The sequence below is a fragment of the Barbus barbus genome (assembly GCF_936440315.1).
Source record: "Barbus barbus genome assembly, chromosome: 10".
NCBI classification, from domain to species: domain Eukaryota; kingdom Metazoa; phylum Chordata; class Actinopteri; order Cypriniformes; family Cyprinidae; genus Barbus; species Barbus barbus.
In genome coordinates, this window is record NC_136738.1 from 4429162 (window position 1) to 4447500 (window position 18339).

Genomic DNA, 18339 nt, shown 5'->3' on the forward strand with positions numbered 1-18339 from the left:
CTTAATACCAAGTACACAAATTTCGGACTTGCATCCTCGGTAGTTCGGACTTCACGAGTTAGACTCGGGAGTGTGAGGCTGCAGACGGAACGATGTAAGTCCGGTAATTCTGCAAACAGCAGCGTACTTGATAACATCAGCTCGCCTTGGCTGCTGCAATCTTCCTCACTGTATTTACAGACGAAATATATCAAACATCACTGCCTCTTTTCATTGTCATTTAAACATATTAATAGAACAATAGAATAAAGACCAAAGATTACCTGTTAGATTTACCCAAAACAAATTATGTTTATCCACTACAGAGACATCAGAGCCAGCGGCAAATGTCAGAAGGACTAGCCGAGGTTATGCTCCTCTCTTCGGGATACATGAGCACTAAGCGCCCGATGATCGCGTGGAACTCACGTCTCTGAAATCGGCGAAGCACATTTTCAAATAGGCGCTGTTTTTATAAATAAAACGCAGATTTCAGTTTTATACAACTACATTCTTGCCTGAAATACATGCGTCCAGTGTAGGCAGGCTTCTATCGAAAAGAAACAAAGCAACCTCGGTGTCCGATCGCAGGGCTTCCGCTCCTTGAGTTCTCTCCAGCGCTAGAAAGAAGTTGAACCGATATTTACACGGGTCCTACTTCTTGCCTTATCGTTCCGCAGTTGTTTTCCTCTGTTTTTTTTTTTTTATCGGCCATCTCTATCTTTCTGTCGCTCGGCTCGGCTGTTCACCGAACGCTCTCTCCTCCACATCACAAGCAGACACGCCCCTTACTGCTGATTGGCTACACGTTTGTTTTGGGACTCGGCTCCGACTCAGTTTTCTAAAATGTTTTTGAAAATTGCATACCCTGCCTTTAAGAATAGCGGCAAAGGCTGTATCCTTGTTTGTAAAGTAAACACCAGTCTAGTATTATTTTGATCTTTGTCTTCTGAGAAACCTTGTTTTGGCAGTATTTGAAGGTAACTTTGTATGTATCTTTTGTGGAGAATGAGTTCTGCGAGAAATTTATCCAAGATGGTGTAAACAGGGAGATTATTTTTTTTTTTGACTAGTTTGACAAAATATGTTTGTTAGCTTAGCAACATGCTAACACCAAACTCCTGCACTTAAGTAGCTCTGTTTGTTTCTGTCGGTGTAGAATGTTATAAATCAGTCACTTGTGAGGTTCCATTTCCATAAGAATGTGGCCTTATAAAGTTGCCGCCTGTGTAGGCCATAGACAGCTAGGCAGGACACTAGGTTTTGGAACAGAGCCAGTATGTGACTCCAGTGTCTGTAGAGATTCTACCAGTTCATCATATTTCCTCACTATGTGTTTGCGTGCAGAGAGGGTCGCTGAGATTTGATGAAGTGTTCATTTTGCAAATATATTCATCCTCCCTTGCTTTTCTTTTGTTCCAGTGCTGAGGCTGCTGAAGGAGGGAGCTGACCTGAACACAGTGATTTCCTCAGGAGGATCTCTGCTCCATCTGGTAAGAACATAAGGACAAGCTCCGACAAATTCAGTAACATGCGCCTTCCCTCTTGAGCCATCAGACGCTGTGGCTGGGATGTCCTCAGCAGAATATCCAACTGTCCCTGTTTAAAATCAAAGTCCCAAAACTCAGTTTCTTTACTTCTGAGGTCCTCTACAATATAAGTAGGCTTATTTTAAAGGAATATTATAAAATGACTTTAAATTTTGGTTGGACAAGCCACACCTGGGACACATGTTCTGTATTAACCCTTATAAGCTGTTCAGCCATTTTTTTTATATAAAACATGGCATCCTCAGTCTGACTGTGAGCATCGCAGTAAAAATTAAATGTCAGAATGATTAAATATATACCAAACTTACCAAATAATAGTTTGATAATCTTTATAAACATAAAATCTAAAATTCTTACGCAACAGGTGGATGCATAGAAAGAAAGCTTTGCATCTGATTCTCTCTTTCTTTTTTTAATATTTTATTTTACTATAGTGGAGTTTCAAAAGAAGATAAATTTACAAAAATCTAAATGACCCACACTTACTGTTCCCGGTCAAATGTGACCACACACAGCCAGTGTATGAGCATTTTTTTGTAAAGCTTAAGAGGGTTCAAACCGTTATTAATTCATTTTCCTTTATTCGACAATGCCTGGTTATTTATGACACTATGTTCTGTTCAGTGCCTGTTTGCCAACTGAATGGTGGACGTCCATTACGCTCCCTTTAGATGGTTCATTGTAACTCAGGAAACATTTGACACCATTCAGTGACACTGGCTTTAATAGACCCGGTCCGGTGTGTGAGCACTACACTCAAGCAAGATGGATGACTCAATTTTTTGTTAGTTAATTTTGTGACAATAGAGAGGTAAATAAATTTAAAGGGGTCGCCAGGGTATAGTACAGCTAAACAGAAACAAATCCAATTTCAGCAGTGATTGGATACAGTTTAATTAAGTCTTGGCGCTGTCTAGGAGTCAGAGATGCTCAGACATACAATACATTTTTTATGGTGCTGCATATGAAATCAACCATTCATATCCAATGCAATATATGAAATTATTTTTTAATTACAATTTTGATTTATTGCACCTCTAACAGAAATCAACCTGTGCCTCAGTGCAATTAATGCAATTATCTAATGTGAAAAGAGCTAAATTTTTTGTCTCATTTAAATGCACAGTAGATTATAGCTGAATAATGTCTGAATAAAGTCAATGCACTCAAATCATTCATGAAAGCACTCAGAAAGTTTGTTATTGGGCAAAATTATTTAAGTTTTAGGCAGTTGACATTCAATGAAATATCTTTCCAAAAATAACAGTGGGTGCAATAAGTTTTAGGCTACATAAATATATGGATTTCATAGCATTATATATACATTAAAACATTAGCATTAGATATGATTTTTGTAATGACTTTTAATTTTGTAAGATGAGAAGTGAAATCCTCGTGCTCCCCTGTGACTCGGAATGTTACATGTCTGCCTCTTTTGCTTTTGTCTCTGCAGTGCGCCCGCCATGACAATGTGTTCGCGGCAGAGATTTTGATAGAGAAAGGACTGAATGTCAACCTGCAGGATGAAGACCTCTGGACTGCCCTGCATGTTGCCTGTGCCTGCGATCACGCAGATATGGTGCTGCTGTTGCTCCTGGTGAGAAATACACCACAAATACAGACACCAAATCAAAATGTGAGTTTTGTATCTATTAGTACATTTAGTACATTAATAACTGACATATTTCAATTCTAGTATAGCAGTCTCTTTTTGGGAAACTGTGGCAAAAATATGAATGATTTAAATTGCAAGTAGGGAAATACGAAATCAAAAATATACCGTAGCTAACAGATTTCTCGAAGTATTGCAGACTTTTTTTGGAAATCTGCACTTGTCAAGTGTTTTAATGGGGTTTACAGGAGAAGTCTTGTTATTTCTTTTCAACGGTGTCATCTGTGACACCTCTCTTTAATACGATTAAAAGGTTTGTGTGAAGGAAAAAATAAAATAGATGAAAAATATGACTGCCTGCCTCCATGCACTCTTCCACCAGGCTATTCAGAATTTAATGAGCTCCTTGAGTCGACACACCACACCCCTGACCAACCTTGATAGGTGTGTGTGTTTCCAAGTGCATTTGAGTAACACACAGATGTTGGGGAGGGAAGACATACATGTGGAATAGAGTGGCAAGGATATTCTTAAAAGTTTGTTTCTCTATGGAAGAAAATCCACTCATACAGATTTAGAACATCATGAATGTGAGTGAATCATGACTGAACCTTTAAAGTCATGTGTGTGTCGCGTTCTAGTCAGAGATTGATATAGATTCACATTACCTCATATTTCAAATACATCATCACTGAGTTTCTCTTTGACACAGTCACTCATGGCTTCTTGACTGTTACATTTGGAACATGTTTTTCTGTAACGCTGCTTTGAAAAAAACATGCATTATGAAAGTGCCATCGAAATAAATGTGAATTGAGCTGAATATGCACGTCTCTCCTGCAGGAGGGAATTCGGCTAATACAGCTTAGAGTAAAGTTCTGTCATATGTCTGACATGGTGGATCAGTTGAGCGTAATCCTCCGCAGTGCTGCCAGATCCAGGCAGGATCAGGATTTCCCTGCGTATTTAGACAGGCAGTGTTCAGTCAGCATGCAGTCATGTCAGATTGTTGCCTTTACCACAAACTAACACAGCAAATCCTCCAAAATAATACACAGGTGATTTAACTTACCCTGATAGAATGTCTGCAGTATTCCTGTAACACAAGGAATTTTAAATGGGTAAATATGCATTATTTCTTAAAGGGTTAGTTTACCTAAAAATGAGAATGGTCATTAAATACTCACATCATGTCGTTCCAAAAGGCCTTCGTTCATCTTTGGAACGAAAATTAAGATATTTTTGATGAAATCCAAGAGCTGCATAGACAGCAAGGGAACTATCACGTTCAAGGCCCAGCAACCTTGTAAGGACATTGTTAAAATAGTTCATGTGTCATCAGTGGTTCAACTGTAATTTTATGAAGCTCTGAGAATGATTGATTCCAGATGGTTTCCGGGTCAGTCACGAGAGTACTACGATGCATGTGTGTGGTACTGCTGATGCAGGAGCTGGCATTCTGACGTGGAACACGCATGCGCTGTGCCTTGTTTACAAGCAGAGAAATACCCACGCATGCGTCCTAGTACTCTTGTGAGCATGTGTCGAAGACTGTCTCAGAAGAGAAGACATTGTGCACAAAGATAATAAAAACAACTACTTTATTCAAAGTATGCCTGTAGCTTCATAACATCAAGGTAGAACCACTGATGTCACATGGACCATTTTAATGATGTCCTTACTACCTTTCTGTGTCTTGAATGTGGTAGTTATTTTGCTGTCGATGGAGCTCTCGGATTTCATCAAAAATAGATGAAGATGAACAAAGGTCTTAAGGTTTTTGAACGAGGGTGAGTAATTAATGATAGAATTTTCATTTTTGGGTGAACCGTCCCTTTAATTTTCACTTTAATTTTCTTAAGTCGACTTAAAATACCATTTGCAACCCTTTTTACTTCCAAAATGTGACTTAATTCAAGAATCCTGGAAATTGAATGTTAGAATTAAATTTTAAATTTTAATATATTAAAGTATTTAGATCCTGAAATCATACACACCAGAGCTAGAGTTGCATGATAGAGAGGAGAAATATTTTTTCTTACTTGAATGGTAATAAATAGTAAAATAATACTAGTATAAAATGATTGTGATTTTTTTTTTTTTATTTTTTATTTTTTTTTTTTTTTTTTTTTTTATTTTGTATTTATTCATTTTTTGCAGCTGCATAGAAAATAATAAAAATAATAATAAAAAAAGGCTTGCCCTTAAAAAAAAAAAAAATTGTACAAACCTTCCTTTTATTGGCTGAACAATTTTGGGGAGGAAAAAAACAAAAACAAAAAAACCCTTCACACTGGTTATACGTTTTACAAGAACCAGCTCAGACATCTTTCAATAATTAAGAAGTGCTATGCAATACTGTCGTATACATGTACTATTACAATGCTAATATTTGCATAGTAATTCCTTAATTGCATCTATTTTTTCTCAAAGGTAAATCCATTTAACTTTTATTTTGGTAGAAAACTGCATATACTGCATTTACCATAAACCAAGCTGCTCTGAAACGCTGCTATATTGTGTTTTAGATTTTATTTTGATATATTGTGCAGCCTTAACCAGACCACTCATACTGACTCCCCCTTGGATTCACAGACAGTTAAGACACAAGTGTGTCACTGTTGTTCTTCACACTGTTATGCCAGGCAAAAGCTCACTCCGTGTGCATGTCAGTAGAAGCTCAAAGGAACAGGGATATCTGGGTTATTTTTAGCACTGTGACTTCAAAGAGCATCTTTCCTAAGGAGAATTTCTTCTCCAAATGTTAGAGTGGAGAGAAGAAGCTCAAGATTATTTCTGCTCATTGGCTCCAGTGCAGCACAGCATGCAGATGTATCCTGTTTGCTACGGGCACTGATAGGCCATGAATGTTTGAGTCACATTTATTAAATGAAACTTGGAAGAGTGAGGCTGAATGACTCTCAAACTTTGTCACAAATGTGGCGCCCAATGTAGGGCTCCCTCTGTGAACCGTAAGACCATGACACCCCTGGTTGAAATCGTTATAAATTATGCTTGTGTTATGTGGCTTTGCATTTGAGAGGGAAAAAGTTTGACTATCAACAATTAATATCAAACTTGTTGGATGTTTTCGTAGAGTTGGAAAGGCCGTTAAATCAGCAGGCTGTTGAATCGTGCATCGCCTCCCTCGGATTCCCCAACGACAATGTAATTGAAGCATAGAATTGAAAAATCGACTTTAAACACTGCAATGATGCACTGCAGGAAAACAGAGCGACTTAATAGAATCTAAAACTGACTTGGAGAAGGAGATTTATGCCATTAATTTGTCATTGAACAGCATATCCTCCACAAATTAGAAGCCTTGGGGTGTAAACAGACTATGAATCAGTGTGTTTATCTCTGAAGAGAATCTAAAAGGAACACACCAGGGGAAGATATTCGCCCCCTTCAATCCAAATCCATTTACAATGATTCCAACACAAGCTGTTCCTCATACAGTGAGCTCATCCTTCATATTGATGACGGAATAATTTCATTATTATCAAAAGAAAATGAAAGCTCTGCCAGCTCACTCATCACACATGCTGCCATGTTTCCTGCTTCTAGACCTCAGGTGAAAGTACAGATCACGATCTTTGTGTGAAAATACACTCTGATATCTAGAAGAAAACCGTTGTCTGGTTATTGTTATTCGGAACATGCACTGTGGAGACACCAGCTTTGCCTGCTCTACTTTTCAGTGCTGACTCCAGACCACTTTCGACCTGATTTTCACTAAAGCGTGAAGCAGCAAACCATGTGCGCCTGCCAGCTTACTTCAATCACAGAGCCCCTTTAGGAATACTGGCCAAAAATGCACTTACTACTACTACTACTGCAGACACATACACACAGACCCAGCGTTCAGTTTTCTGTTAACTACTGTACATCCATAATAACATCCAGACTTGATGCAGAGATCTAGTTCAGTCTGTATCACAACTGAAATATTATCTGTAATGCCATTGTTTAACCTTCTCTTCATCTGCAGTTCAATATGGTGAGGTTAATCCACCCACCTGAGCATCTTTATTCAGATGATGTACTGCATAGGCTCAAACCCCATCTGTCACCATTTGTTCACATCACCAGGCATAATAATGTAACAAATTAACAAAGATTAGTAAACCGCTTCAGTATGAAGTGGCAGCAGTTAAACGGACAGTTCTGTCATCATTTACTCATCCTCAAATCTGTCTTGTTTTGAAGAATGTTTTGTCCATACAATGAAAGATAATGAGGTCCAGTGCAGTGTTAATATTGACAGGCATTTTTGATTTAGTCTTTATCTTGAGACGAAAATGCTTAATAGTCTTACTCACATTTTAGTCATTTGAGTCTTTCATAGTTTTAGTCTAGTATTAGTCGACAAAAATTCATTATTCATCACTTTTAGTCAAACTGCAGTTACCAACATTTATTTTGGTAGCTATTTTAGTTTTCAAACAAAAATAGTCATTCATTCTTCTCTCTTTGGACAAAATCAATTAAGCTTAAGAGAAATTGGAATCAAGGATTGAATTTGGAAAAAAAACCTGGAATAAATTATGACAATTTTCATTTTTGGGTAGAGATTCAAATTAAACAAATTTTTCAGAATACATGCAACGTGTGTACATTTATTTAACATCTTTTGTTGGTTAACATTAATGACACAGGTACGTATTTAATTTAGGAATGCTGTCTCTTTAAGACGGAAGGCATGCATGTAATACTGACACACATTCAGTTTTCACCCACATGTTTACGTTCACTTAAGCCATAACCGACTGTATTTACGTGAGATACTCTACGATAGACATTTGGACTGCTGTGTGTGTATTAGAGCACTGAGAACTGAAGAAGATGATAGGATGTACTGTGTAAACAAGGGTATAATAAGAAGTGTACAGTGGTGAACAGAGCAATACAAAAGAATCGGAAACTGAAAGTTTTTCAACTCTAGAATCATTTGGGATCCAAATGCAAAACCAAAGGGTATATTAGGTGGACACCTAAATATACGAAGTTTAAAATCCAAAAGTGATCAGATAAATCCTATATTAGTAGAATCTAATTTAGATTTTCTCTGTTTATCGGAAACCTGGCTCCATGCTAACTCTCCATCAGCAGCTTTAAATGTCTCAGGTTATGATGTTTACAGAAAGGATCGAATTGAAATGAAAGGAGGGGGAGTTATGATTTATGTGAGAGACACTATCCGTTGTAATGAGATCCTGTGGCAAAATCCTATTGATCTAGAATGTATGATTCTATCATCTCAGATGTCGTTTTCACTATTTATCGGGCACCTGCTTTAAATAATAGCTTTTATGATGAACTTAAGAAGGTATTATGTCAGTTTGATTTTAAGAAAGAAGTTATTGATTGATTTTAACTTCAATTGGGAAGACAAAATAGTGAGGAAGAAGCTTAAGCAAATCACAGATGGTTTTCATCTGGTTAAAATGGTCAAAGGTCCAACACGAATAACAAATAGTACTAGTACTCAGATTTATTTAATATTTAGTAATAGACCGGAACGAATCACACAGTCTTATAATATAACAGGGTTGTCATCATAATATGGTGCTTATATCTAGAAAATTAACTAACAAGCGATTCAATATACATGCCAGTAATAAGGAATTCTTTGGTATTCCAAAAACATGATTTTAATGTAGCTATAAAAAATACGAACTGGGAAGATTTATTACATAGTACTGATTCAGAAACAGCTAGTCAAATCTTTACAGACCAGTTACAATCTACAATTAGTGATTTTTCAGTCAAGATGAAATGTAGGTACAAGAAACAGTCCCTCCCCTGGGTGAATGATAATATAAAAAAATTAATGAAGGAACGCGATATCGCTTTAAAATTAGCGAATGATCAAAGACGGCTCGTGATAGAAATACATTTGTAATGTTAAGAAATAAGGTAGCAAGAGTATTAAGGAAAGCAAAGGCAGATTTTTTTTTTTTTATCACAATTATTGAAAATGCTCATGGTAACTCAAAAACTATATGGAGACGGATTAAAAAATTAACCGGGCAAAATAATATCAAAGCAAGGCCAATTGAATTGAAGATTAATGATACAATTTTACAGAGCCCAATTGATGTGGCACAGGCCTTTAACCACTATTTTATTGATTCAGTGGATAAAATTGCTCAACGTTTTAAAGTACAACAACCATATTTGCGAGTAAATAATGCTAGTGGGACAGCTTTAGTATTAAGACCACTGCGGCTGCCATACTGAGACTAGATATGCAAACCCACCTTATGATCCAATGACTTTTTACATTTCGAAAGGCAAGATAGTTAATTTAGCTTATATGATGTGTTTTGAATGTCTGGTAGTCTTCAAATAACATTCTAGTCCCGTCTCGTCTTGTTAACGAAGATGCTGCATACATTTCGTCATAGTTTTTATCATCAGATCGTCAACGTCTCGTCTTAGTCACAGAAAAAAAAGTTATTTACGAATATTCTTCGTCTTGGCAAAATTAACACTGGTCCAATGTTGCTGGGACCCCACTGATTTACAGAATATCTTCTTTAGTGTTCCACAGAAGAAAGAAAATCATACCGGTTTGGAGCACTTTAATTAAAGCGCCATACATCCACACCAGTAGGTGTCAGTGTGATGTCCAAGATCACTGTGAAGAAAAGCCAGTGAGGCGTAACCAAAATATTCTAAGTGCAAAATATAATTACACTACTAAGTTCAAACTTGCCAAAGATTTTCAAAGTAGAACCACTTGGAGAGGTCTTGCATCAAAAAAATAAATCAATCAATCAATCTACATAAAATGTCTTATGGGCCATTCAACTGAGCACACTTGAGTTTAAAAACACAAGACAGGTTATTGGGGAAAAAAACAACAAAAACAGTTTTTTATAGTTTAACTTATTTTATCTTGAGTGCCACATTTTTAGGATGTTCTGTCATTCGTATGACACTGCAAAAGATGCAAGCACGAGTCAAACACGTCAACGTATATTTACATAGAAAAACTATGGAAAAGCAGCATAGTGGAATGAAAAAGCTCATTCTTTTTGAACAGCCCCTTAAAATGTTAATATTTAGGCATTTGTGTATGTATACAGTTTGGCAGAAGAGGAAAGTGTGTGACATTCTTTTAAATTGAGGTCGATATTACTGCATTTAATCCAGCTACATCATCTCCTAGTTTGTTTCTGTTTGTTTGTGTGAAAGTGTTTGAGCATCTGCATGTGAACGCTTTGAAGTATTCTTTTTTATAATACTCACAACAGCTTTAGTGTGTGTGTATGTGAACCACTGCTCGGCACTGTATGAATGAATATTTCTAAAAGTAGGTCTCATTTGCATAAAAGAAAGCAAGTCAGTGTGCGCAGAGCTCTCGTACGGCAGAGATAACGTAAAGACTTAATTAACTGCATGAAGACGTGATCCTCTCACTCTGAAGATCCCTTAATAGTGGCCACGGTCTTACCTCCTTTTTAAAACAGGCCTTTTTTATTACACTCTAAATTCAGTGTACCACAACCTCTTTTCCTGTCTGATGCACAATCCCTCGGTTTACTGAGAGAGAATATAGTATTCATCTTTGAGAAATAAAGCGTGAGAGAGTGTACAGGGATGTTTGCACTCTTAGCATTCTAGTATACTACGTTCATAAATACTGCAGTATGCATATACTACACTCGACAAAATGTGCAGTGCACAGCAGTTCTGTTATACTGCCAATACTGTTATAGTTTTTATTCATATTTAAAATAGATTTTTAGATTTTTCATTTTAATTATAAAGATTTAGTAACTTTGTATTTGTCATTTTTACAATTTTTGTACAATTTTAGATTTTTCAGCATTGATTTTAATACTTCAAGTTAAAAGGTAGCTGATTTTTTGTTTATATTTTTAATTAATGCAATTATTTTATTTGACTTTATTTTAATTTTAGTTTTGTTAACTATAATATCTCTGATATGCCATCTTTTTCCACCGATGACAAACGAGGACATAATATCAGGTGGGATTTTTAAAGATTCGGTGAAATCAAAATTGTTGTTTTGTTGTATTTAGTCCATATATGTTCTTGATATTTGCATTATGACAATGACGAATGACCGGAAGCTTCAGTGATTACTATCTTAAGTATTCAAATGCAATTCATGCCTCATTACATATATAAATACTTGTATGGAAATCAAATTTTGAGTAAAAATGTAGTTTTCAGTAAGCAGCATGTTGTCTGTATAGTTATAGTTTGATTGGCAACCTTAAGACTGACTGACATGTCATTATTTGGTTAGCTGTGTGTCAGAAATTGTGAATTAATGCAACTGTCTGTCTGGCTCTGTAATTTTATTTAAAACAAAAAAAAGAAGGATTTTCCTCTAGCAAGCCCCTTTTAACCTCTTTTCTCTCTGCCTCTGCCTGTGGGTGAGTCACCCCTCTGGAGAAAAGGGTTGTCTCCGTTTCTATGGTTACAAATTTTCGATCTCTGTATTACTTTTCAGCAGTCTTGTTGTGTCTTTTGTTCCATTTAACGTCAGTTGCAGTACATGCAGTCGTGTCTTCCACAAGTCAGTCATTAGCAAGAATCTCTCAATGTATTTCCAGTTAATCGGCATACAAATACAATATTTCAACCCCAAATCTATAATCATAATACTACTACTAACACTACTACTACTAATAATAAATTCTGTATTTCAAAAGAAAATTAAGACTGTCTTTAGGACAATTAATAAATCTTTGTCTGTCTGTCTATCTTATAAAGTTTGATATGCTTATAGTAATACGCTAATATATATTTTTTGAAACTTTAAGTTGCATAAGTTAACTTTATGTATTATGCGCAAACATAAATTAACAACATAAATAGTATATTTATAAATAATTATGGTAACACTTTAGAATAGGGAATCACTTTTAACCACGACTTCCCGCAATACACTTTTGATTTTCTGCTTATTAATATTTAATAAGTTAGTTGTTAATTTTAGGTATGGGGTCGCATTAAGGGATCTAGAATCAAATCATGCAGATTATGTGTTTTATAAGTAATAGTAAACAGCCAATGTGCTAGTAATATGAATGCATGCTAATAAGCAGGTGAGAATAGGTCCTTAAAATAAAGTGTTACCATAATTATTAACCTAGAATAATAATAAATCTATCTATCATGAAAATAATGTCACATTTCAAAAATCTTAATGGGGTTCATTTTCATTATGCAAAATACAATGTTTATTTCTTTTGACTTTTGGGGTGAAATTTGACAGGAGTGTGTTCTTGCCAGGTTTCTGAAACTTGACATCACGTTTCCTTCACTAATATGCTGGTTTTATAATGCAAACTGTTTTACATTTCATTTTTTTTGTCTCCTGTTGTGCTGTATTGTCTCTGCTGTTAATGCTCTTATCTCTGCTGTGCAATATGCAGTGCTTTAGGTCAGAATCTCCCACACACACTCAGACTTCAGGCTAGCAGTATCTCTCTCTGTCTCCCTCTGCCTCTCTTTTTCCGTCCTCCATATTTTACTGCATCCTGCTTCCAAAAGTGGACCATAACGACCTATTTTTTTGGATTAGTCAGAGTCAGGATTTAGGAGGTACTGTGTTAGGCTTATTTAATTTAGGTAAGAAATGCATTCGGTAAGGGTTCATTAGCTTAGTCATTTTCTATGAGGATTACTTCCTGAAGAAACAAACCTATATTAAATTGACGTCATTGAAAAAAGGATTTTCCTTGCTACTTTTCCAACTAAACAGACATGGCTTTATAATGCATAGTATTTTATTTACTGGTAGTATTTGGAAAAATACCTTCAGTTATGGGTAATTTTCCATCAGTTACCTCTTTACATGTATTTGATGTAGATTTTGTCAGTTTTCTGGATGTCACACCTCACACAGGATGTGCTCTTAATCAACTATAGTCATACATTGTTCAGTCATGATTCATTTGTAGGGCCGTATGATTTCTGCGATGCAGAAAATGCGAACGGAATCTCGGAATCCAGTCATAAAATGGAATTTACTGTATAGTGTGGAATGTCACGGAATTTGCCAAATCGTGGATGAATAAATCCAAAGTAGGTCAGTACACTTAAATATGTATATGGTATCTGTGAATATTAAGCTGCAAAAATCCAATTTACATACAAATCCTTCATATTCTGTGTGTCTCTGTGTGCATTAATGGCACAGACATGCGGTTTTGTTTACTACACACTTACTGAAGTGTGTGTGATGCTCAGTGTTTCCAGCCTCTGCCGCCTCAATATATGAACACATGAACATAATCTCTTCATGTCACTTCATTAACATTTTTCCATTTCGTTTGAGAAAAAATATTGTCATATCATATAAACAGAGAAACGTAAAGGTCTTCACAACAACCTGTCAAAATAAGTTTGGTTTAACATGAATAAACCAAATGTGACACAAATATACTAATAATGTAATGATAGGATTACTACTAATAAAAAAATTATTACTATTTATTCATATTTACTAGACAAATTATTTACTACAATTTATTTACCAGAAAAATGTACAATTTTCAGTATTTCTGATAAAAAGCACATAATAATAATAAAAAAAATCATTTTTTTAATAAAATCAAATAATTAGAGGTGCTTCAGATTATTAAAATGTGATGAAACCGTTAGGTACAATTAATAGGAAAGCACTGAATTTGGTAAAAATAAAACCGAATTAACGTAAAAACATTTCATAGGGCCGAAAAAAAGTAATTTTTGTTAAACTTTTAATACATTGTTGATAAATTGAAAAATTTAAATGGTGTAAATTTAAAAAGCTAAAAGGTGTTGAACGATGATGAATCCACGTCAGTGAACCATGCAGATGTTCTGAAGTTTGCCATATTAGTTAGAAAGTGAACGGTGTTCTCATTTACTTTCATTGCTATTAGCCTATTATCATAACAGATTAAATTTAACAAAGGCAATTAAGCCTGTGCTCAAAAACCCGTAATGGGACGCAGGCAGCCATCATCATGTAGATTAGATGTAATTATGCTACGTGATTGTCCTTGTTTCCTGGTGTAGTCAGAGGAAGGAGTCACTGTTGTTTTTCACTTTACTCGGGAGGAAGTTTTATCTGCTTCTCCTTTGTTGACATGATTCGGCGCTTCTGTCTGCAGTCCTCTGTACTGTCAAGTTCAGTTACTGTGGCACACCAGAGCTGAACTCTACTAAGTGTGTGTGTGTGTGTGTGTGTGTGTGTGCAGATCCCTCGGCTCCTCCTTGTGACCTTGCTTGCACCACAACGTCTCCTAAATGAAAGTGAATGAAAAAGGAAGTGATGGGGAGAAAGGGTTGAATGGATCAATTGGCAACATGGCGAAAGTCGAACACGCTTCTCCTGCACCGCTGCATTTTAACACTTATCTCATGAAAGACTGCTAATAATTTGAAAGCTTTTCTGTCAGGGTAAATAAATAACTATTGGTATTTATCACAACACAAGATTGGTTGAAAGAGTGCTGGGGGTCAGCCTGTTAACCCCTTGTGCTGCCCTCAAATGAGTGTACTGAAAAGGTATGACACTATTTATGACACAATTTATGGTTGCTGTCTAACCTATGAGGATCGATCTTTTAGTTACTACTGTTACTCTCAGTAGGCGTGGATTAACGCACAGGCTTGCATAGGCTGCAGCTTAGGGTCCCCACATGTGCAGGGGCCCCGGATTGGCCAAAACTATTTTTATCATTTAAAAAAATCTATTTTTATCATCACCACTGTTGCTAGGCGGCATAGCGCAACTTGTCTGAACGAAAATATGATAGCGGAGCACAAATGTACAAACTACAAAGATTAAAAGAATGACGTGACCAAGATATACTGAAAAATGGATTAACTTGATAAAGCAAGTTCCGTTATCTGTAGCATGTTTGCGCATGCAACACAGATGTGCTCTTCATTCATCTCACTTCGCAATAAAATAATCAGTGGTGTCATGTTAATATTTTTTTGTGTTTATTATAGTGCAAAGAAACAGTGTTCAAATACTAATCTTATATTAGTGCTGTCAAAATTACCACATTAACGCAGGCGATTAATTTTTTCAGTGTAACGTGTCAAATTTAACGCAGGGACGGGGCTAAGGTTGGCCACCCCACTCACAACTGCTGCTTCTGTCTCTCTTTTTTTTTTGCCAAGAAGTGCCTTTATTTAGATGCAGAATGTCTTTACAACCTAGCAGGGTGAGCAGACTGAACTAGCAGGGTGTTTTGGGTCATTGTCCTGATGCAATATGAAGCACTTCGCAATGAATCTGGTGGCATTTTCTTGAATATTGGTAGGCAAGATGGTTTTGTACCCTTACAAATTCATTCTGCTACTGTCATCATACATTAAGTCATCAGTAAAGTTGAGAGGGCCTGTTCCAGATGCAGCCATGCATGCCCATGCCATGACACCACCTCCACCATGCTTTACAGATGAGGCTGTATTTTTGGGATCATTTGCAGTTCCCTGTTTTTTTTCTCCACATTTTTGCTTTCCCATCACTACACATATACATAAATATAAATAAATAATTCCTTATGTGTGTAAACACACTTGGCAAATTCTGATTTATATTAATTGAGTTAATTTATTTTGTAATAGCGAGGTAAAGGGCAAGCTTGTAAATCTGTGTGTGTTGATTTAGTATTCAGGACTCTCAAAGTGTCACAGAGGACACAGTGCAGTTTGTCGATGAGAGGAGGTGATGCTGACATCTTCATCAGCTCTTCCCTCAGTGTGAGAGGTTCTTATCAGACCACCATCTCCTTCACACTGACCCCATAATCAATTCACACACACTCCTGCTTTACCCTGTCGCATCTTGTTCAATAGCAGTTCCACGCCAGACAGATCGATGGATCTCCACCAATACAAACACTCACACACACCCATGTTCTCATGTATCCCCAGTGAGTTGGAGGACTGTGGTGTATTGCGTCAGGACTGTTTTGATTCCTGCAGCGTGAGATCTTTGGGAGGAGGTCCTGACACACTCCTGTGGCACACTGTCAGATCCGTTAGCGCTCTCTGGAGCTTTGAGTGTGTGTGCGTGTGTTTTTATGGGGGTGTGTCCCAAAAAGTAATCGCTCATGAATATGCAGACAAAGGAGCTGCTGATTGTTAATGTTAATTAATACATTCATTAACCTACCGCTAACCTCAGTGCGTGATTGACACAACCTCCACAGTCTGAATGTGCTGATGACTGGATTTACAATGCATGCTGGGAAAAACAACAACAAGCTGCAGATTTGTCACAATGCCTTTGTGCTCCAGCCAGTCAGATGGAGACATGCCATTTGCTTTAATTACACACAGGCCATTATGAGAGATAGTTGTACATTTCATGCAGTGATTTGCTGGAATTTGGTTTTGTATTTTAAATGTCATGCCTTCCTCCTTTGTCTTAGTTAAGTGCATTAATAAGGTCTTTTGGATTTTTTTTTTTTTCTTTTCACATGGCTAATAAAGCATGTCTTAGCTTTTACCTGCATTAGTGGCACTTACATTTATGCATTTAAGACATTTAACAGACCTGTGGTATTCTTAATGTATTTCTTATTGCAATCGTAAGTTTGGAAAACATTAAATAACCAATAGCATTAAGTTTTTTTTCACAGTTGTTGGACTATACTTTGGATGACTACAGATCGGTCAAAATTGGATATGCTCATAATAAGTAATATTTGTTCAGTTTTCCCAGTAGAATAAGACTGTCATCCTAAATGTTGCATATAGATGACATCAAAACTAACAGTAATTGACCAAAAAAAATTTTTCTTAAAGTGCTTTAAACCTGTAACCAGTCGCTAACCAGTATGCCACACCAACATTTTATATTTGCTTTATTTTCATGTCAGTGAAGCACTTTTTTGCCTCTCAGCTCTCATTTTATTTATTTATTTATAAGATCTCATAAATTGCTATTGTATCAGTTAAATAATTATTTAACCTTGATTTAAACATTCTCATTACTTCAGTACAAAGGAGAAAATCAATGTTATTTAAAATGAAATTGATTATTGTAATATTTAAACACACATTTTTATTACAGTTACAGTATTTCAGTTGTTAATTTTTTTTTGTTATTTACAATAGATTTCAGCATCATTGCTTCGATGCAAAGGGACAAATGTTAATTAAAAAAAAAAACTATCTAAATAAAATAATGGATGTTTATAATATTCAAGTACAAGTGTTACTGTTAGAGTATTTATTTTTTTAATTTGGCAGTGCAATGTGATCTGGACATGTTTTGTGTGATTCCCTCAATGTCAATATAACTGTTACAGTATCTGCATGGTACAATTGTTTTGTTTCTGGCTATTTCTTGTCTAATACGCCATCTAGTTTATTTGTTGTCCCCTGTCTAGTTTTTCTGATTGCGTTCATGTAACAAAGTTATTCATGTGTAACCCTGCATCATGCTTTTCTGCTCATCCAGAGTCTTATCATGGTCTGGAGTCTCTAGAGACCAGACACTCATAAATCACATCACCCGCTGCCACCCAAACACTCGATACTGAACCGGAGGCCCTATTAACCTGCCCCTATCTTAATGAGTTAGTTAATGCATTATTTTCTGTTAATGTATAGCTCATCCCTGTGCCTTGGGAATGCTGGGAAAGTGTGATAATTGGCCGTGATTTATCATCGATTGCAGACTGATGAATGGGGCAAGAGGGACTCCATTTGTTTACGTCTTGTTTTGCTTTATCTCACTGCCATCTTCCCCTTCCCCCTCTCCTCCCCTTTCCATCTCACCTCGTCTGAAGGCCGGAGTCAACGTGCTCCTGCAGGATGTGAACGGGAACATTCCACTCGACTACGCCACAGAGGGGACGGAAACCAGCTACATCCTCATCAGACACCTGGAGGAGAATGGTAGGATCCTTTATTAATTTGGTTCTCTATTTATCAGTTTTATATGACTACATAAATGCATAACTAGACCTGGAGATTGTTGAACAATGTAGATACCATTTACAAGTTTAAGGTCGGTATTGATTGATTGATTTATTCGATTGATTGAAAGAATATGCATCTTTCACCAAGGCTGCATTTATTTGATCAATAATGCAGTAAAAACTTTAACATTGTGAAATATTATTAAAATTTAAAACAACTGGTTTCTATCTAAATATATTTTAAAATGTAATTTTCTCCTGTGATGCAAAGCCG

General features: G+C 36.3%; 1 protein-coding gene across 1 annotated transcript in view; it reads left to right on the forward strand.

Moving 5' to 3' along the window:
• Window positions 1-18339, forward strand: part of LOC306876065 (unconventional myosin-XVI-like) — a gene marked incomplete at its 5' end in the record, with an annotated part of 160745 nt that overhangs the window by 36819 nt on the left and 105587 nt on the right. Inside the window, 3 exons of the mRNA XM_079426974.1 lie at window positions 1402-1472; window positions 2983-3126; window positions 17934-18042. Coding sequence (XP_079283100.1) covers window positions 1402-1472; window positions 2983-3126; window positions 17934-18042 — 324 coding nt within the window. The remainder of the gene's footprint in view (window positions 1-1401; window positions 1473-2982; window positions 3127-17933; window positions 18043-18339) is intronic.